Genomic DNA, 21,815 nt, shown 5'->3' with positions numbered 1-21,815 from the left:
GCCGAGCCGCCGCATATAGCGATCATGCGGCCTGTGGTAAAGAGTAAAGCCTGAGTTAGATTACCCCTCCCATCGAGCACGTTAGTTTCCTGCTTACCGCGTAAACAACCCGCTCAATAATATGTTAGCCAATCAGCTTGCCTTGCTTACTTTAATATGATTGGACACTGTATCCGTATATATACTGGTGCCACCCCTGGGGGGAAGTAGAAGCCCGGAAGGAGCCGCGGAGAGCGGACTGGTAGAGGCTTCGGAGCGAAGCACGGAAGGAGCCGCGGGGAGCGGACCAGAGGAGGCTTCGGCTGGGAGCGATCCCAGGGCAGGCTGTATGGAGAGAAAATAAAATTAAAAGTTGTCCACTGCCAGACTTTGTCGTGTGTCCTTCCTGCCGGCCGGGAGCGACATCGACATTTGGTGGCCCGTACGGGGAACAACTGATCACCCCAGAGACGTGGTAGTGGACAACGTTCCTTGATACAGCACTGCGAGACAGGTGAGTAGGGGATAAACCTGGGCCCTGGGTGGCGCGCACCTACAGGGTTTTTAGACTCCCCTCAGGCTCACGCGTAAGTGGCGGATTTTTGGGCCTCACGCGGTGAGTAACATATTAAATATGGGTAACGTACCGAGTAACGACACCCAGCCCTTGGTACAGGTCCTCCGGAAGCTCTTAAAGTCCAGAGACCTCAAGGTGGGACGCAAAACGCTGGAGAGCTTTTTTGAGGAGATTGATAGTTTCGCTCCCTGGTTCTTGCCCACAGGGCACTTAAACCTGCCCTCGTGGGAGAAGTTGGGCAGGGATCTTTCTCTAGCGGAAAGGGAGGGCGGGGCTTCGGTCTTCGCTCGGCCACTGTGGGAAATGATATATGCATGCTTGAAGAGCGAGGGTGGTTGCAGGGAAGGTTCTCAAGAGCTCATTAAAGTGCGTAGGGCATTCGAACAGGCCCAGTCAGGGAGCTCCCGGGAGGGGTCCGTCAAAGGAGACAAAGATATAAAGGAGGAAGACGGGGCTCAGGCCTCGGAGTCGTCTGACTCCGAGAACGAGAAAGGCTTAGACAACGATGAGACCAAGGAGCCTAGATGCCAAGAGGATAGGCCGCTCGATAAGGAGTCGCAGGGTTCTTTCTCAGCGTTGCGCCGCGAATTGCGCTCCGCTCAACTTGGTCTGCGGAGGAGTAGAGAGCTCCTGAGCGCCCCCTGGCGCGAGAGGGAGGCGAAGCCTTCCGCCCCACCTTGGGGGCTGTTCCCGGAAGCGATCCCTCGCCACGAGGCGGCCGCGTGGGAGCTCCATCCCCTTTCGCCAGAACAGGAAGTGATGCACGGGCCCCCATTTTCCGCCCAATCACGGCCGCCGTCTTATGCTCCGCCGCCGGCGGGTCGGTATTTTTACAGGCGGCTTTGGCAGGGGGGACGTTTGTCTCATGAGGTACATCCACCACCTGGGATAGATAGTGGCCCCTACGGGATATTTCCTGTACAAGTAGCTATGGGCCAGGGACGTAATGCATGGGAGCCTTTTGAGATAAAGCAGATTAGAGAACTTAAAAATGCAGTTACAACCTTTGGGCCGACTGCGCCTTACACCATTGCCATGCTGGAGAACCTGTCTTCTGGGCCCCTCACCCCCGCGGACTGGATTCAGCTGGCAAAGGCGTGTCTGCCCTCGGGTAGTTACCTAGATTGGCGAGCCTGGTACACAGAGTTCTCTGCCGAGCAGGCTGAAAAAAACGCCGGTCGAGGAAATGGGGGCTGGGGATTTAGCTTAGCGGCATAAGCGCCTGCCTTGTAAGCAGGCAATCGCCAGTTCGATCCCTGGTACCAATAAAAAAAAAAAAAAAAAAAAAAAAAAAAAACAAAAAAGATAAAAATAAAAAATAAAAAACAAAAAGGGGGAGTAAGCCAAGGCCTGGCCCCAAAGGCACGATTATCCATGGCACTATTCACACACAATTTTTTAAATTTAAATAATGATAATTGCTCCCCAGCTGTGGAGCACTGCAACCCTTCCCCCAACCATAAAGGGTGGGTGAAGTGGAAAGATGTCCTGACAGGACAATGGATGGGCCCGGATCCAGTGGTCAGCTGGAACCGAGGTGCGGTTTGTGTCTTCCCACAGGAACCGGGACGAGAACCACTGTGGGTACCGGAGAGACTGACACGGGCGACAAAGCCCTCGACTAAAGATCAGACCTGCCCTACCGGAGATCCATCACAGACCAACCAACAAGATGAATAGAAATAGCGGTAGCCCAAAATAGAGAAGAAGATCCTCAGGCATATGCATGGCTCGCTCGCCTAGCCTACGACCGAGTCTAGGGACGGTGAGCTTCCCACACTCCTCCTCAAAAAAATTATGATATAGCAGGGTAGATGAGTCAATGACGGGTAAGAGCATGCCTCCCCAGCATGACTCAACCTAAGACAGGCCCTACCCCATACCGCACGAAAGCCGCTGAATTACTAGGTTTCGCCCAAACCAAATGTCGCCCCGGGGGGATCATGCGGAGCGACATGAGTGTATGCCTGTGTGCATCCAGGTTCCGTCCGGTTCCTTCCTGGCCCTGGAAAAAGGACGAGGGCCTCGGGGCCTCGGCAGACTCGGGGACGGCCGACCCGGGCCGACGCCGAGAGCCCTTGGTGGGCTTCCTATCAGGGCACAGGCCTCTACACTCAATTCAGGATGGGCTGCGATGCGTAGACTTATTTAAAATAAAAAAGGGGGAGATGTTGGGAGCCACCACATTGCCGAGCCGCCGCATATAGCGATCATGCGGCCTGTGGTAAAGAGTAAAGCCTGAGTTAGATTACCCCTCCCATCGAGCACGTTAGTTTCCTGCTTACCGCGTAAACAACCCGCTCAATAATATGTTAGCCAATCAGCTTGCCTTGCTTACTTTAATATGATTGGACACTGTATCCGTATATATACTGGTGCCACCCCTGGGGGGAAGTAGAAGCCCGGAAGGAGCCGCGGAGAGTGGACCGGTAGAGGCTTCGGAGCGAAGCACGGAAGGAGCCGCGGGGAGCGGACCAGAGGAGGCTTCGGCTGGGAGCGATCCCAGGGCAGGCTGTACGGAGAGAAAATAAAAGAAAAGGTTGTCCACTGCCAGACTTTGTCGTGTGTCCTTCCTGCCGGCCGGGAGCGACATCCACATTTGGACATCACACATATACAGGAGTTTGGGACTCTTAAATATGTTCATGTTTCCACAGACACCTGTTCTCACGTCATATTTGCAACAGCAGAAACAGGTGAAAAAGTGTCTAATGTGATCAATCATTGCCTGGCGGCTTGGGCCGCATGGGGCAAACCAAAAATATTAAAGACTGATAATGGACCAGCCTATATAGGCAAAGCCTTCAATGAGTTCTGCAAAATGATGGAGGTTCAATTAAAACATGGTATCCCATACAATCCCCAAGGTCAAGGAATCATCGAAAGAGCCCATAGAAGTCTCAAAGCAATTCTAGCTAAACAAAACCAAATGTCGATGTCGCTCCCGGCCGGCAGGAAGGACACACGACAAAGTCTGGCAGTGGACAACCTTTTCTTTTATTTTCTCTCCGTACAGCCTGCCCTGGGATCGCTCCCAGCCGAAGCCTCCTCTGGTCCGCTCCCCGCGGCTCCTTCCGTGCTTCGCTCCGAAGCCTCTACCGGTCCGCTCTCCGCGGCTCCTTCCGGGCTTCTACTTCCCCCCAGGGGTGGCACCAGTATATATACGGATACAGTGTCCAATCATATTAAAGTAAGCAAGGCAAGCTGATTGGCTAACATATTATTGAGCGGGTTGTTTACGCGGTAAGCAGGAAACTAACGTGCTCGATGGGAGGGGTAATCTAACTCAGGCTTTACTCTTTACCACAGGCCGCATGATCGCTATATGCGGCGGCTCGGCAATGTGGTGGCTCCCAACAAAGGGGTTTATTGAAGACAGTAGTTTGAGTGGAATGGACGGGAAAAGAAGTAGGAAGGCTCACTTCCATTTCTTTGAAGGAGCTCCAGTCTTCACCTTCCTCTTGGACATTGTCTGCTGGCTTCTAGCACAGACTGTTCAGTCTTCCATTGCAGATTCTTCAGCCTTCTGATACGGACTTGCACGGGACAGTACAGTGAGCTCCGGACCTTCAAACTTTAACTGGATCCTTTGAATCTTCAGCATGTAGACAGGTCTTTTTGCACTCTCTCACACTCAACTTTCTGAGTGGCAACTACATTGTAAATCCTTATATATTTATATACCTTGCATTAAATTTGTCTCTGTACTGAGCACTGATTGATATACTTTCCCTATGTGATTCTTTACAGTGGTTGATTGCACGAGAATTTAGAAATTAAAGATGAAATAATGGTTATTATTCTATGAAGGTTAATGTGATGGTTAATATTGATCAGTTTCATAGTTTGAGAAATGCCTAGGAAATTAGTTAAAACAGTTAGTTCTACATCTGTTTGAGAGGGTGTATCTGGAGATGATTGGCATGTGGAGCATCAAACTGATGGGGATGACCTGCTCTTATCTTCGTTTCACCATCTGATAGGGTGGGGCCTAATGGAACAAAATCAGAAGGAGGAAACCATCTAGCACATGCTTGTTAGCTCTTTCTTTCTCTGTTTCTGTGTTACTGTGATGTTAGGTAAGCAGCTTTGTTCCACAAAATTCTGCTTCCATGATGTTCTGCCTCACCACAGGCCCACAGCAGTAGTTAGTACTGCTAACCATGAACTAATACCTCTGAAACTGTAAGCCAAAACAAATCTTTCTTCTTTTTAGTTTCTTTTGTCACGTGTGTTGTCACAACAGTGGGAAGCTGACTAATACAGTGTGAGATGTCAGACAATGCAATATGATGTACATATTGTTGCTGATATACTGGCTAACTCAGTTGATAAGGAACAGCATCCAGGCCCAAGGATTTCTTTGTTACTTTCTGACCTTCAGTTTCTTTGAGTCACATGCATGTGCAGCTCCATGACAAAAGATGCCAATGTCAAGAAGCCATCCAGGTTATTGAAGATAATTTATTTTTGTCATCATCCACCTCATGTCCAACTGTTCTTTCTATTGGCCATGTTCTCTACAGTGACTTTTTTTTTTTATTTAAAGAAAAGGAAACGAAAAAAAAATACATGGAGATAAAAAAAAGGGTAGAAATAATACAAAATTACAGACAAACAAAAGGTAAGAAATTGCCGGTTGATAAGTTACAAATTGTCATCTTCGAAATAGCTGTTCAGGTTATAGAATTAAAGTATTTAGAATGACATTCAAAAAAGTGACCCTACAAACCATTCTGCTCTATGATCGAACAAAAGCTCAGTAATGTGATTATCAGTCCTACACATTTGTTTTACATCTCAAAGAGGGTAAGATTAACCATATCAAAACAGAACAGAACATTTAAAAAAAAAACAATTTAAAGAAATACAGATTTCAAAGCAAGTCCACTGGAGATCTTCATTATCTAACTGTCTCTAGCTTCTTACAAATAGTTGTCCCTATCTTCACCCACTTTATATACTTATTGCAAATTATAGAACTAATCAAATCATTACAGGATGATGAAGTCTTTTTAGGTCCTCAAGTTCCAAATTAGGGAAGACAATAGCAACTACCATCGCATCTCTCATTCTCTTTGTGATAGCCGTCCCCATCTCTGCATATGCTGAAGTTGAACTGAAGAAACCAGTCCAATGTCATTCTAATCAGCAAACAATAGATTGCTAGTATTTATATTATAATGCTACAAAATAAGCCTCGGGTTTCTCAGCGTCTCTTCCTCAGAGTATTTGTTCCTTACATCTTGCATTATATAATCTGTTCCCATAAATAATTTAAGAAAAAAAAAACCCAAGTGTGAATTTCTACCTATATATCTATCCTCTCTGTATTATAGGGAAAACCAAGTCATAGCAAGACAGCAGAACAATTTCCTAGAAAAACATGCAATGGATAAGACATATAAAACTACAATATAAATGATCTTCCGTAGCTACTATGTTTACTCTTGTTATTTTCAATAGATTTGTCCACAACACTGGCTTATTATAGTTAAACATACTATTACCTATTTTTATAAAAACTTAGCTTTGACTGCATTGTAGAATTTGAGAGCTGTTACTGATTCATACCAGTATGGATATCCTTTACATCTTGTCATGCTCAGAGTAGTTTCCTCTACTTTTAGGGTTGATTCTAACAAGCATACCAATTTCAAATAGAATCAGTCAAGGCCAACCAATAGTCTTATGATTCAGATACAATTAAGATCAGTCATAGTAAGACAATGTAAGTAATACAGGATTTCAGCCTAAGTCAATAGGAAAGTAAGGATAGTTACCATGGTATAACCTGCTATTTTTGGTTCTAGAGGTCTGTGTCCTCAAATCTGACATGAGTGGACATACCTGAACAAATTTAATTCAATCTAAATATGGCACTAGGACTACTGTGTCTTTTAAATCATTATACACCATTAGCAATGACCTCTGCTTTTTTTTAAATATAGTTTCAGAGCTGTCTATACTAAAGACTAGCTTACCGTCTCTGCCTCATGTCTGCTACTCCACTTTTCTGCTATAATTTGTCCACCTTATTCCCTCATTCCATTGTCTGCCCCGTTCACTGAGGCCTCTCTGCCACTGTTGCTGGAATCCTGATATCTCTTCCTCTCTTTCTCTGTAATGTCCTTCAGTGCTCTCTGTAGGGTTGGATTGGTGGCCACGAACTCCCACAGTTCCTCCTTGTCTTGAAAGTATCTTATTTCTTCATTAAGTTTTAGAGAGAGTTTTGACGGATATATGAACTTTGGTTGCATATTTTTTTTCCTTCAGGACTTGGAATATTTCTCCCCACTCCCTTCTTGACTTAAGAGTTTGTGTTGATAAGTCTGCTGTTATTTTGATAGATTTCCCGTTATAGGTAACCTGCATCTTTTCTCTGGCTGCTTTTAATATTCTGGTTTTTTTGGTGGATTTCTGGGATCTCAATTATTATATGTCTAGGCGTAGATCTGTTTTGGTTGTAGGTAGCTGGTGTTCTGTATGCTTCTTTTATCTGGATATCATTTCTTTTTGCTATACATGGGAAATTTTGCTTTAATATATCTGTGAATATTTTTTGTATTTCATTTTTGGATGTTCCTGCTTCCTCACTCACATTCTTTATTCTTAGGTTATGTATCTTTTTGTCATCTTCCAGTTTTAGAATTGCTTTTTTCTGGTTCCTTGTTATTTTTAAGAGGCTTTTTCTTTCACGTTCATATGCCCTAAATCTCTCTTCAAGTTTCAGAAGGCTGTCTTTAGTTTCTGTCAAGGCATTTTGCCAATGTTCAATGGGGTTTTTAGTTTCCTGATATTCTCTTTGGATCTGTTTCATGTATTCTAAGTTATGCTTAAATTCTTCTTCAGATGCTTCTCTTTCTTTTCTGATTTCCTCAGTTCTTCCATCTGTGTTCTCTTGGGCGGGGCTTGTCATTTCTTTAATTAATTTCTTTATATCTTGCCTCACTTGGATCAGGAGTACAGCTTTAAATTCCTCTGTGAGATCATGTAGGTACTTTTTAATTTCGGCTTATGCTGTGTTGAGTAGTGGATGGTTGCTGTGCTTGTTCTCTTCAGTGTTTAGTTCTCCTGGGCTTATTTTCTCCTGTTGAGCAGCTGGAGATTTTTTTTTTTAAATTTTTATCTCTTGTCATGTTTCTGGTTTCTTTCAGACTGTCCTGGAGTTCTCTGGCCCTCTCTGAATTGCTTAGGGCCTTTCAGAAGCGTGCTGGCTTGAGTTTTTGCTGTCCTCCCCAATTTACTGTTATCTGGGGTAGGCTGGGATGCAGGGGCTGTACAGTTAGTTCATAAATTAGGCTGTACTTTCTGGTTGTCACTGAGTTGTGACTATTTTGTATCCGCTTATTGGGCCCCAAGCAGAGGCTTGGTTTAGCCCCAGTAGCTCCTGCCAGTTCTCTTTGTACCAGAAGCAGCTGAGTAACGTCACTATGGCACAGGGTTCTGCCCAAATCCCAGCCGTTCTCTTCCAAACCTCTCTGTGACAGGAGCACCAGAATAGCAGATCCGCCCAAAACCAAGATGTCTCCCACTAAGTTCTCTGTGTGGAGCTGAAGCCAGCAAGTAATCAGGCTCTGCCAGGATTCAAGATGTCTTCCACCAGCCCTCCCTACAGGGGGACCTGGTGATGTCACCACGCTGCAGTTTCTGCCGCCAGGCTAAAATGTCTGCACCAGACTCTGTGTTATTGATTTCCCCGTGGTGGCGGGCCAGCTGTTCTCTGGCCAACCCCAGCAGCCGCGGGGTTCCCAGTACTCACCAGAGTCCAGTGCACGTCCTCATTCCGGGACCACCGCACACCAAGCTGCCCACCTTTCCCGCACTCCCAGCACAGCGCGAAACGGTGCACAGCGTGGGCTCCCGGCACAGCGCTGAACGGTCAGGTATCTGTGCACCGTTTAAATTTGAAACGCCAGAGCTTTGTACATCCGCTCTGGTGCAGCGGTGCAGTCCTGGCTGCTACTTGGAGTCCCGGCCCGGGTCTCAATTTCCCGCAGTCCCCAAATGCAACTCAGCTTTTCCTGCTGGGTCCACGGGTCAGTTTGTTGATTTAAAGGCACGGGATTTGCAGCCTCCCGTTATCAGCGTTTAAGGTCTCAGCGCGACTTTAAACCCTCCAGCTGTACCGTCTTGGTTAATAAGAATCGCTATTGATTTGTCTGGCCCTCTCCATGTTGTCATTTTTTAGCTTCTAGTATGAATTCTCCAGAGAGACTCTTTGCTAGATCCCCTAGCAAGCCGCCATTTTGACCAACTCCCTCTCTACAGTGACTTTAGCTTTATCATACAGAAGCAACAGCTCACATTTCCTCACTGGACTCCACAAGCAGATAAGATCAAATCTTCATCATAATTCTAAATTCCATATCATTTATAGTGGTTCCACTTTCCTTATTAAAACTTAATTGATAACCTAATTCATACAATGATATCAAAGGCTTATGCATTTAGATCTGGAATGACTCCCCTCCAACCCTCATGCATTCAAAGGTGGGGTATGCAGCAGGTGGATGGATTTGTTGGGGACACCTTACTTATTAGTAAATTCATACACCAGTGAGTTCAGCAGCTAAGGGTGCTGTTTGGAAGTGATGCCTACTTTGAGGTGGTGGATCAAAGGTATATCTCCCTCTCCAACCTCCTCCCTTCTTTCTCTGCTTATTGGCCACTGTGATGTGAGCAGCTTTCCTCTCCCAGGGCCTTTCCATCATGCCGATTCTGTTTGAGCTAAACATGGACTGAAATTTCTGGAACTGTTAACCAAAATAAACCTCTTCTGTAAGTTGTGGATTTTGGATATTTTGTTCCAGTGATGAGGAAAGTGACTAAGATACAAATTCACCTCTGATCCAATGGCTTATCATAGTAAGTTTTATTTTGAGCTCAGGATATAAGGCTGTGAGACCCAGTATATGCAGGTCAGCAAGGTGGGTGTTGGGGGTTGCTCTGATTCACATAGTGGCCCAGTAACCTAGACTGATAGAGTTGCTAACATCTCAACACTCAAACTTCATGATTGTTGAAGCAGAGAAAGAGAAGGACTAGAGGGCTCTAAAATTGTTTTGTTTAAAAATGACAAGTGTTACCTCTTTAAGACCTTTGGCTAAATGATCCCATTTGTCTGTAAAGGGACAAAAGTGTGGGGAAACATGTGAATAGCCAATGTAAAGTAAAAATCTTGGGCACAGGCCATACTTCTGTTCACCAAATATCCCATTACTTCTATTTGCCCTGTAGGGGATGCAATTGCTCTCCCACCATGATCCCTTTCACTAGGCAAGTGCACACATCCTCCAGATATTGTGAGTACTGATCAGTAATTCAGATGTTTTTACTTCTGGAATGTTGCCTTTGACCAAAAGGAAGCCACCATGAACAAAAAATAATTCTCTGTTCCTGAAGGTGAACTTCAACTTATAACTCAATGTCAGTGTCACTGGGTTTCAAACGCCATCTCCATTACTCCAAGGTGGAAATAATACTAGTGCTCCAGAACTGTTTCATATATCAAGTTGAAGATTTTTTACCCTACTCCCATATTTTTGCTTAAATATTTTCCTGCTTTTTGTTCCTTCACTAAGTTCTTTTATCTAGAGAAGATTCCCCTAATTCATCACTTAAACAAAAATTTTAGCTTTTATTTCTAGGAAACCTCATCCAAATATCTCCACTCATAAAACAACATGTAACATTCCCCAAAGAAGACCAAACATAGTCTTGAATTCTTAATCAATACATTTAATCTGCACCTATAGGCAGTGTGTGGGAAAATTTACATTGGGGTAGATCTTAAAAGTAGACAGATTTTCTTGGCCTTTCCCTCCAACACACACATAATATACAGTGCTATAAATAATCACTCCCAACTGAATGATTTCATTCATTTTCTTTCATTCTGTTCCTTGCTATACCTAGGTTAGATTTGAAGGATGCATATGCCCTCCTCATATTGATACACCTTTCTCCACTGCCCAGAGAAGACAGGGGATCCACAGATAGTTTGTTTTTTTTTTTAAAATATGTTATTAAGAATTAAAGATTACATATTTTCAAGGTCCGTGGTTTTTTTTTTTACATCTTAAAAACACAGATGGTCATTTTATTTTTTGTTGTTTTACCCAGACTTAAGACTACTTTAAGAGTGCAAATCTCTTAAAAACTTATACCCGTTAATAGATGTACGTATAAAGAGAATGTGGTATATCCATGCAATGCAATATTATTCATCTAGAAAAGTAATGAAATAATACCCCAAAATGCAATGTGAACTACAAGAAGATTATACGTAATGACAGTTTAAACTCAGATGCAAGAATTTAAAGATTGATTCTGCTTGTATATAAATAAGCAAATATGCAGAGGCAGAAAGTAGATTAGTGGTTTCTACAGTTGATACAAAGGAAAAAATGGGAAATGACTGCTAACTGTACATATACTATTTCTTTTTGGGGTGACCAAAGTGTTTTGTTACTGGTGTTATTAGTACAATTTTGGAAATGTACCGAAAACCAGTAAATTATACACCTTAATAATGTCCCAAAACGTTATTATAATGCCTAATATATGAATATTGTCAATTCCATGTAGTGGCCACATGCATAGTTCTTTTGACAAAAAAAGCTTAACAGATCTGACACATTTTTTGCTGTTTGGTTAATTCTTTTTCTCTCAATTTAATAGTGAAGAAATCTAGAAGAGTACAGAGAAAGGTCATAATTTTAATTATATTGTCTTCAACTAATTTTATACAAGTGAGTTTTATTGAGAGTCATACCTTTGATATGATTTTTACTTAATAGCACTTTTAAAAAATTACTTTATTGAGGAGTAACTGAATTACAATATGCAGAAAATATTTAAAGTATGACAAGTTTTAACATGTTTTTATTTACCATCACCATACTTAATATAATGAGCATATCCTTCAGTCCCAACAATTTACTTATACCTCTTTGTACTTACTGTTTCTATTGTATTTCTCTTCATCCTCTCCCCTTTTAATCAGTAAAAGTTTTGCCATTATAGGTTAATTTGTATGTTTTGGAATTTATATAAATGGAATAATACACTATATGCTCTTTTTGCCTAACTTTATTCAGAGATCATAATTATTCTGAGTGGAATAACTTGATCATATGGTAAATGTGTGGTCAATTTTTCAAGAAACTGCTTTTTTGGTTGTATCATTTGATATTACTGCTAACAAGGTATGGAAATTTATTTCTATTTCTCTATATTTCCCCTATACTTAATATATATTGTCAAATATATAAAAAGTACCCATTCTAAATGAGTGGAGTGTAGGTATATAGTGTCATCTCATTATAATTTTGAGTTTCCACCATAATGCTAAGCATTGTTTCTATGCTTCTTTGCCATCGGTGTCCTGTTGTGAAATATCTGTTCAAAATTGTTTGGTTTTTATTTTCTTATGACTGGTTTTGGAGTTCTTTATATACACTACATATGTGAATGCTAATATATTCTCTCTTCCTGTGGTTTGTTGTTTAGTTCTCCTAACACTGTCTTTTGAAGACCAAAATTTTCATTTTGACAGAACCCACTTAATACTATTTTTTTTCTTTCATACCAAAGAATATTTGCCTAGTTCAAAGTCACAAAGATTTCCACTTCTGTTTTGTTCTGGATATGGATTGAAATTATTTTTATTTGCATGTGAATGCTTAAGTGCTTAATCATTATAGTATCATTTGATAAAAAGACTAATCTTTTCTCTATTGCCTTTATATCTTTATCAGAAATCATTTGACCTTACATATGTGGATCATTTCTGGGCTTTCTGTTTTTAGGTCTATTTGTCTACCTTTATGTCAGTACCATCCTGTCTTCATTAATGTAGTTTTTGATAAATTTTGAGGTCACAGAATGTTGCTTTTCCAAGTTTTTATTTTTCAGTTGTTTTTCCTGTTCTATGTCCTTGCTCACTTTAAAATCATTCTATTTATTTCCACAGTAAAAAAAAAACCTACTGAGAGTTAGATTTAAATTGGGTTGAAGGTATATATAGGTATATATATAGAGAGATCAGTTTAAGAACTGGTATCTTAAAAATATTGTGTCTTATCATGAATGAACTTTAATTTCTCTCAACAGTATTTTTTTACTATGCTGATCTTTTGCAAGAGTTACTTGTCTTACTTTCTCATTGCTGAGACAAAATACCTGACATCCAACATTAAAGGAAGAATGGTTTATTTCAGCTCACAATTTGTAGAAGTTTTAGTCCATAGTTGGCTGGCTCCAGGGCAGGGTTTCATGGCCAGGGGGCATGACAGAGGAGAAACAGTTCATGGTATGGCAGTCAAAAGGCAGTCATCAGCTACCTTCCTTCTGTTCCTTTTTATTCCATCCAGGATACAAGCCCACTTATTGGTACCACTCAAACCTAGGGTGGAGTTTCCATTATTCACACCTTTAATCCCAGTATCACACCCTTAATCTCAGTTACACACCCTAAATCCAGCCCCACCTCTGGCCCTATCTAACTGCATGAGGCTTTGGGGGTACATCTAGATACAAACATAACATTCCATAAATCTTTCCTATAATGGATAATATGACAAAGGTATTATTTTAAAAATATGGATTTCTACACATAGAGCTCACTTATTAATTCTAACCACCACTTTTTAGATTTCATTGAGTTTTCTACATAGCCAATCATGCCACCTTTGAATAGTCAGTTTTACTTTTATGTTTTTAGTCTGAATATATCTTATTTCCTTTTTGCCTGATTTTTCCAGCTGGAACTTCCAGTGCAAAACTGCCTGGAAGTGGCAAGAGTGGACATACTGATCTTAAAGGGAAATTATTCCATCTTTACCACTACGTATATTAACTGTGGTTGTTTTGTAATGCTCTTTATCAGGTTGAAGAAGTTTCTTTTTAGACTAAATTTGATGAAAATTTTACATTGAAGTAGACATTGAGTTTTATCAAATGCTGGTTCTGCACCTTTTAAGATGATAATGTACTTTTTCTTTTTTTATTTGTTAATGTGATGTCATGGTTTATGTTTGTGTCCCCCAGGCCTCATGAGTTTGCATTGTTCATATGTGATGGTTCATTGTATAGTGCTTGGATTGATGGTGTCAGTGCTCCACCCACATAGGGGTGGAGCCAGGATGTGATGTAATGGCAGGAAGAAGGTGTGTTTTTCTCTTTGCTGGGTTGAGCTTGCTGTTGGCGGCCGCCATGAACTGCAGCCCAGCCATGCCTGCCTGTCTTGGAGCCAACTGAGTGTGGACTGAAACCTCCAAAAACTGTAAGAAATAAACCTTTCCTTTCCCAACTTTGGACTTCAGGTATTTTGTCTCAGTGATGAGCAAAAAGTAACTAAGACATGTGATAAATTATATTGCTTGAAATTTGAATGTTAAAACTAGTTTCTGTTTCTAGGATAAACTCCATTTCATCATGATGAATTATGTTTTTATATTATATATTTCTTGATTCAATTTGGTAAAATTTAAACAATTTTTGCATCTATTTCCATGAGGAAAATTTGCCATAATTCTTTCTCGCTCTCTCTTTTGTAATGTCTTTCTTATTTTGTTCTCAGAATTATTCTGGGCTCCTAGAATGAGTAGGGATATATTCCTCTTTGGTTTTCTCTAAAGGTTCATGGGAATTAGTATGAATTCTTCATTAGGTGTTAGGTAGAATTAATGAAAGAAGTTGAGTGGGCCTGGTGTTGTCTCTGTGGAAAGGCTTTTTACAACATGAGTTTAGTTGTTCAATGCCTAAGCCTAGGAATGGTATGTGACATTTTCCATGGCCAAAACCAATCACACTGTTGCATAAAGGCTAGGAAATTAGAGAAGCATAGGTTCTTTCTGAAAAGGCATAGAAAATTATGGGCACATGAAGAATTGATCAAATTTTTCTTTGAAGTCTTTAGCTTTAGCTGCAAATAATTTGGCTGTAATTTTCCTTTCCAGCTGCCTCTCTCATGTTACCCCTACATTACCATGTTATTCTATCTTGGTGCATAGCACACACACCAACTGCCTTGTTTATGGTCACATTTTTACCTCTGTTTCCATTTTGCAGAATCTGCTTTAATTCTTACCTACTCTGCAATGGTTTACTTTACCCTCTGGTCCACTTTAACTTCTCATCTACCATACTACCCATAGTGTTACTCAGAAGATGCTTGGCATTCACAAAGACCATATAAATCACCAAGACATTCAATGTACATATAAAAATACCACAACTTTTTAATCTATTCCTCAGTTGATGGACACTTAGGTTGTTTCCAAGATCTGACTGTTACAAATTGTGCTGCTATAAACATGGGTGCACATATATCACTGTGGTATGATGTTTTCAATTCTTCTGGGAATATGCCTAGAAGTAGAATAGGTGAGTCAAATGGGACTTACATTCCCAGATTTCTGAGAAATCTCCAGACTGACCTCCACAATAGTTGCACCAGTCTACACTCCCACCAACAGTGCAAAAGAGTTCCTTTTCCCCCACAGCTTCTCCAGCATTTGTTGTTGGTAGTTTTCTTGATCCTGGCCATTCTTTCAGGAGTGAGATGGGATCTCAGTGTGGTTTTAATTTGCATTTCTCTAATGACTAATGATGATGAACATTTTTTTGTGTATTTATTTGCCATTTGTATTTCTTCATCTGAGAATTGTGTATTCATCTCAGATGCCCATTTTGGATGGCATCTTTGAATTTTGGGTGTCTGATTTTTTTAAAAATTCTTAATATGTTTTAGACAGAAGCACTTTGTCTGAGGGACAGTTCATTAAGATTTTTTCCATTTGTGGGTTTTCTTTTCAATGTGCTAGAGATTTCTTTTGACATGCAGAAACTTTTTAATAAGGGGTGATGCTAGTTGTTGATTCAGGGAGGTATTTCCCGTGCGGTTTGAGTCCTGTTCATGAATTCTCTACCTACTCCTATGTCTTCAAGGTTTTTACCCAATTTGTCTTCTAATAGATTTAGTGTTTCTGTTTTAATATTCAGATCTTTGATCCATTTAGATTTTAATTTATTACATGATTATAGGCATGGATCTAGTTTTAGTTTTCGGCATATGGAGAGTCAATTTTTCCAACACCATTTATTAAAGAGACTGTCGTTCTTCCAGTGAACATGTTTGGCCCCTTTATCAAAGATAAAATGGTTGAGTGTGTTTTTAGTTGTGGTTGTATCTTCTAGTCTGTTCCACTGATCTTCGGCTCTGTTTTGGTTCCAGTACCATGTTGATTTTACTACAGTTGCTTTGTAGTATAACTTCAAGTCAGGGATTGTGATACCTCCTGCCTTGCCTTTGCTGCTTAGAACTGTCTTTGCTATTCTAGGTCTCTTCTGGTTCCAGATGAATTTGAGGAATGATTTCTCAAGATCTGTGAGGTATGTTGATGGTATTTTTATTGAGATTGCATTGAATCTGCATAACAGTTTTTGGAGGATGGCCATTTTCACAATATTTATTATTCCTATTCATGAACAAAAGATGTCTTTTCATTTTCTGAGATCCTCTTCAATTTCTTTTTCTCAGTGTATTATAATTTTCCCTATATTGATCTTTCACTTCTTTCATGAGAATAATTCCTAAATATTTAATTTTGGAGGGGAGTATTGATTTTGTATCCAGCTACATTGCTGAATTTATTTATTATATCTAGGAGTCTTTCAATGGAGTTTTGAGGGTCTTCTATGTAGAGTACCATGTCATCCACAATAAGTATCTTAGCCCATTTAGGCTGCTATAACAAAGTATTATAAAGTGATTGGTGGGCTGGGTATTTAGCTCAGTGGCATAAGTGCCTGCTTGGCAAGCACAAGGTTGTGAGTTCGATCCCAGGTACCGATAAAAACAAAAAAGTGAGTGGTGTCTAAACACAGTCATGTCATTTAACCTACAAGTACCAGTAATCAAGGAGTTTTAAGCTAATGTGAGACAGTTTTCTCTGGCTTAGAATGTAGAGCATAATATAATGAAGATGCTGGAGGCACAGGAGTGAATGTAGAGTATATCTTAAGAGGCCACTGATGGAAGTCTGGTTGGGTAGTGATGGGAGGTAACATTGGCTATAGGTTGCAGTGAAGATAATACGATCTCATGTAATAGAATTCATTTGAGATTAAGTTGGATTTACAGTACCAGATCACTCACTCAAGTGATACATTGCTTTGTGTTCTCATTTTAAAAGAAGCATGAGATAAATGGAGAATGTGCCTATATCTTAGATGTTCAAGAATAATAATAATAATTGGACCTGCACCAAGAGAGACTCAGAGAGACAGAGATAAGAGAGGCAGAGATAGGTGAGGACAGAGATACCAAGTGATGTTGGAAAGCTTCAGGCAGCTGCATGAAAATATTACTGTAGATTTCTGACAGTGAAAGCTCAGAAACTCTATTCAGCTCAGTTGCATTCAACTCTTGTAGGTCTTTGTGCAAATCTTGTAACTTTTCTGTGCATCAAAATTTTTGGCTATTTACTAGGTCAGAGAAAGCGGAATCCTTGGAAAACACTTGGAACAAAAAGTTCAACAGGATTCGACTAAATGAAGCATTTGATTAGCTATCAGCATGACACAAACTCAAGAAGGACTAAGGACTATTAACTCATTGTTTCTGAACTTGGACTGTTTTTCATACTTGGCTGCAGCCCTCAAAGTTCTGACCAAAAAGCAGTGTTTCTGCATGTGCTTAATCCTCCCTTAGGACCTCCAAATGACTGAAAATGTTCAACATCCAAAAGAAGTCTTTAGGAAAAGCAGGAGAAAGGTTATGGGCACAGCCATAGGAAAAGAGAGTGTATATTGGGTGTTCACATAGATGAAACAGAGAGGACAGTTAAACAGGGCTGTGTGTTGGCTGTTCTTATAGCTGGAAGCCCTTCTTTACCCTCTAGGACTAAGTTTCTCATCTAAGTCCTGGCAGTGGTGCTGACTTCTTGGTTTGTTACCAGAGAGTAAATGAAAGTTTTCCTTTCCTCCAACATATCCTTCTCTGACTTGAAACATGTGACAAGACTGTTATCTCCAGCAGATGCTTTCTCAATGAATCAGCGTTTTAAAAGACTGAGGTCCCAAAATATACCAAATCATTCATACAATCAACAAGGATTAGGAACAGAGTGAGAAAAAACAATATAAGTAATGGAGCCTTCTGGCAGCCCAAGATATTGGGAATAAAGGTGAAAGGGCCAGATTATCACCTACCTGAACAGGATCCTAATCAGATCCCACTGGACCTAAAACAGTTGTTTTTTTCAGGAGGGTGTTGTCAATATCATAATGAGTGGCATGTTCTGAGGATAGTGTTTATGCAAAAGCCATTCCAATCCAACACCAGTTATACTCCTTTTCAAATGCATAGCCTCAGGGTTACTAATTGATGACTTTCCATTTACCACACTGAACTATTCTTGCTTCAGAAGTGTTCTGGCCTCCTGCTTCTTTGAGGTAGACAAAGTAATGTCACAAGCCAAATTACAATCTAAGGTAAAGTCTTTGAACTTATGGAGCTCCGTGCTTATAAAAAAAAATGATTTAGTTGCAGAATATAACTAGTGCTTCCCCACTTTGTCTCACTTGCTATCTGCCTCTAGTCTGGATGTATTCCTTTGTAAATAGTACATCAGATCCTATGTAGAACAGAAAAAAATCCTTCTCCCTTGAAACTCAGATATTCCCTCAAAATCCAGAAGCTATTTGCTACAACTTCTTTTGGTCTCTCCTGTTTGAATTTATATCCTATTTCCACCTTTCTTTTTCTATAATATTCTTAAGGATATAATCCACTCCAGTACTTCATCTTTCACTTCCATACAAACACTTTGAATATATGTTTTCTCCTCACTTCTACTAAATTTCAAAGGCCTTATATCTACCCAGTTCCACAGTGTCATTCCATCTATCTTGCAATCTTGACATAATTGAAACCAAACATTGGCTCCTCAACTGTTTCAATTCAGCTTCAGCCAGAGAAGAAAAATCAGTAGGGTATGTATTACCTCAAGATAATACAGATTTGTCACAAGCACAGCCTTTATGCAACTGTAAGAGCTGGCTATGAATTCTCTCTATGGCTGTTGACTCTGATGCTTAGGCTGGAATTCAAATCCCACTGGGCAGGCTCTAGGGGAGGAAAGGCAGATTTGAAGCAGGCACATGAAGAACAGGCTGGAACCAATAAGTATGAGATGCAGCCTCATGAGGAAGAATTGGAACTCATGTTATTGCTTGTTGTTTCTCACCTTGGGGAAGAGGTTATACCGCAGAAGTGGGGCTTTTTGTCATAGAGCTAAATGCATACACTTGACCCAGGGCTCTGAGAAAGTGAAGGATCATCAGGAGAAGGCAGAACAGTCATGGGCCCAGTTGTTGTTTCACACCAATGAAGTGAGTCAGCAGATCATGTGTGAGCTACAGAATGGTCAGTGCTTCCCTTCTAGTCTCCAACTCTCCCCCAAATTTCCCCTGTGGCCATCCTAACTGGAAACAAATGAGAGTGGATTCTGAGAAATATAACTCAGCCTAGGCAAGTTGGTCCATTACAAAGCCATTAAAATTCACCCTTAGTCAATTTGGCATCCATGCACACCTCCTTAAAGCATACTTAATCTCTGAAAAAAGATAATACAAAAGACTAACTTCTACCTAACCTAATACAATTATATTTATATGATTACGAATTGCTAACTCCATCTCCAAAAAAGAATACAAAGTTCATTTTTTAAATCGTTGAGTGATATTCACTCTTTTCTAAGCTGATTCATATACTCCTTTGGTATCCTATAACTTACATACTTAAATACTATTATTAAGACATACTGTGTTAGATGCTAAGGTGGTAAGAAAGGGAAGAATTAAAAGATGTCTGGTTACTATAAGTATAAGCATTTTTAAATTAAAATAAATACTAATAACCATTATCCTTATATTTTCAGTGGTCATTGGTCATAATTGATATGTATAAGTAATTCTTTCCTATACCCTACTTTTGTTACTCTTTTTGCTCTCAACAAGTACTTCAACTGGTCATAGATTTTTGCCTAGAATATTGACACAAATCTTTATTCTTGAAGAGTTTGAGAATCTAGAAATTGTGTCTGAATTGAATATTGTTTTCAGTTGCTTTAAATCTAGGTCATAGGAGTATTAAGAGACAAACCTAAAGATTTTCTACATTCCAAATATGCTGCTTGTTATTCCCATTATGTGATAACTGCTATACAGTTTTTCCTTTATGGTCAAGATAAACACCCTAGCCAGGCAGTCATTCTCTTTTCTGCCTGTCAAATCAATGGCATGAGGTACAAAAAATGCCTACACAGCTGTAACAGCTCCATTAAAAAAAGTTATTTTTGGATTCTCTGTTGGAAAATGCCTCTAGTCCAGCAAAGCCTACATCATAGGGAGGGAGCCATGTTTTGTTAACAAATCACTAGAGCTCAAAGAAAGTGGTGGTAGTCTCACTTTGATGTCAAGGCACTTGGATCTGTGAATAATGACTAAAGGAGAAACAGCACCATATATTGACTCTGGACTCAAAAGTTTCTGGGGGTGGGTATTGTCCTGCTCTGAAACATGTGGCCTAGTTCATGCCATGAGCATATCTTCAAAAGGTCACTGCACCTCTATGAAACCAACTACTTTAGGAGAATGAGGAGCATAGTAAAACCAGTATATTCCATGGGCATGGGTCCATTGCTGCACTTTGCTATGAAATGAGTTCTTTGGAAGGAGTGCTCTGTAGAGTGCTATGATTGTTGATGAGGTACTATTTAAGTCCATGCATAGTGGTTTAGGCAAAGGCATTGTGGACAAAAGTCAAACCCATATCCAGTGGAAGTATTCAGGAAGATGATATGAAGTCCTGACCATCAAGGCATCTGCCTCATTTTAACCTTCGGAGATGTCAGAGTAGTACTTTTCTACTTTCTAGTCTTTCTTTCTTTCTTTCTTTTTTTTTTTTTTTGTACCAGGGCTCAAACTCAAGACCTTGTGTTTGCTAAGCAGGCACTTACACTGCCAAACTAAACCCCCGGCCCAACTTTTCTACTTTCAAGTGATACTTTCAGTGTCATGCAGACCCACCTTTAAATCAGGCCTGAGGTTTTCCTCTGCAGTCAGCTTTTCACATGGAACCCCCCATCAGGCCATTGGTATAGGCCAGAAGAATGAAAATGTTGAAGTAGGGGGCATGTGAGCCACTTCATATAACTTACATATGCTTTCAGGGACTGTTAAAGCCTGAATAATATCCAACTCATGACGGACAGCTTGGGTTACACATTCAGTGTCTGCTGAAGCCCAGAAGTAAGTTAAAAGTAGTTTCTGACAAGTAGAGTAGTTATCTGCAGAGGATGGCAGGCTTTACTATAAAATGTACCAGGCCTGGCTTTACTGCTCCTATAGGGACTAGGCAAAGATTCAAAATTCATCTCTTAACTATCACTGATACTTCATGTACTTCAATATCTTCTGGGATTTATGGCCTGAGTGGCAGAGCAACTTCCATGGAAATTTAGACAAAACTTTTTGTTCTGGTCAGAACAAACTGGCCACTCAGAATTAGCATTCATATTCATACAACGCATAACCAAGGAAGAAAACAATGATTCTCTCAATCTGCTTGGGACCTTTCTTTTCCTCTTTTTTCCTTTTATTTTTTGTATATAGTTCCAGGGTTTGAATCCAGGGACTCTGTACTGAGCTACATCTTCAGGTTTTTATTTATTTATTTATTTTTTAATTTTGAGGCAGAATTTTCTACATCTGTAAGTTATCCAGATGGGATTTAAATTTTCAGTTCTTCTGCCTCAGCCTTCCAGAGTACTGGGGCTGTAGTTAGTTTTTATTCTAAAAATCTCTAAACAGTAATCTGATTAGGATGTGTTCAACCTGTGCTTACTCCTCCAATTCAGTAATGTAGGAACCAAATTTTGTTGACACAGTGCAACTCATGTAATCACACCTCTGAGCAGGGTTTGGAGCTGTTGTTCTGGGAAGATAAATCCATGCCTAACTCACAAAGATTAAGGGTTTCCTCATCTTTACTCTTTTCATTCATAATTGCTGTATGTATTAAAGTCTTTCTCTTACAATTTTTATAATATATGTGTATATATATCATACATTTCTTCTGCAACTTAAACTTTTGTTATCTAGTTATTTTATGTATGTAAGAAAATTATCATTATACATTTTCTACTTGTATACTTCACTGATCTGTAGAAAGCAGAATTTCGAGATG

General features: G+C 40.2%; 2 protein-coding genes across 2 annotated transcripts in view; both read left to right on the top strand.

Moving 5' to 3' along the window:
• Positions 1–557, top strand: part of Rpgr (retinitis pigmentosa GTPase regulator) — a 66,009-nt gene extending 65,452 nt beyond the window's left edge. The window contains exon 19 of the mRNA XM_063245699.1: positions 367–557. Coding sequence (XP_063101769.1) covers positions 367–438 — 72 coding nt within the window. The 3' untranslated portion in view covers positions 439–557. The remainder of the gene's footprint in view (positions 1–366) is intronic.
• LOC134475409 (endogenous retrovirus group K member 113 Gag polyprotein-like) lies at positions 482–4,280 on the top strand. The gene is made up of 2 exons (XM_063245702.1): positions 482–2,321; positions 3,995–4,280. The coding sequence occupies exon 1, from the start codon at positions 614–616 to the stop codon at positions 1,772–1,774; it is 1,161 nt and encodes a 386-aa protein (XP_063101772.1). The 5' UTR covers positions 482–613; the 3' UTR covers positions 1,775–2,321; positions 3,995–4,280.
• The last annotated feature ends 17,535 nt before the right edge of the window (positions 4,281–21,815 follow it).

Source organism: Cavia porcellus, unplaced genomic scaffold (genome assembly GCF_034190915.1).
Source record: "Cavia porcellus strain 051 isolate PalLab524CR breed Dunkin Hartley unplaced genomic scaffold, mCavPor4.1 scaffold_3, whole genome shotgun sequence".
Taxonomy (NCBI): domain Eukaryota; kingdom Metazoa; phylum Chordata; class Mammalia; order Rodentia; family Caviidae; genus Cavia; species Cavia porcellus.
The sequence above is the reverse complement of the archived record's forward strand: the minus strand, read 5'-3'. Positions and strand labels throughout refer to the sequence as shown.

Bases quoted from the DNA above. Each gene is read 5' to 3' on its own strand.
- LOC134475409 (XM_063245702.1), top strand. From the start codon at position 614: ATGGGTAACGTACCGAGTAACGACACCCAGCCCTTGGTACAGGTCCTC.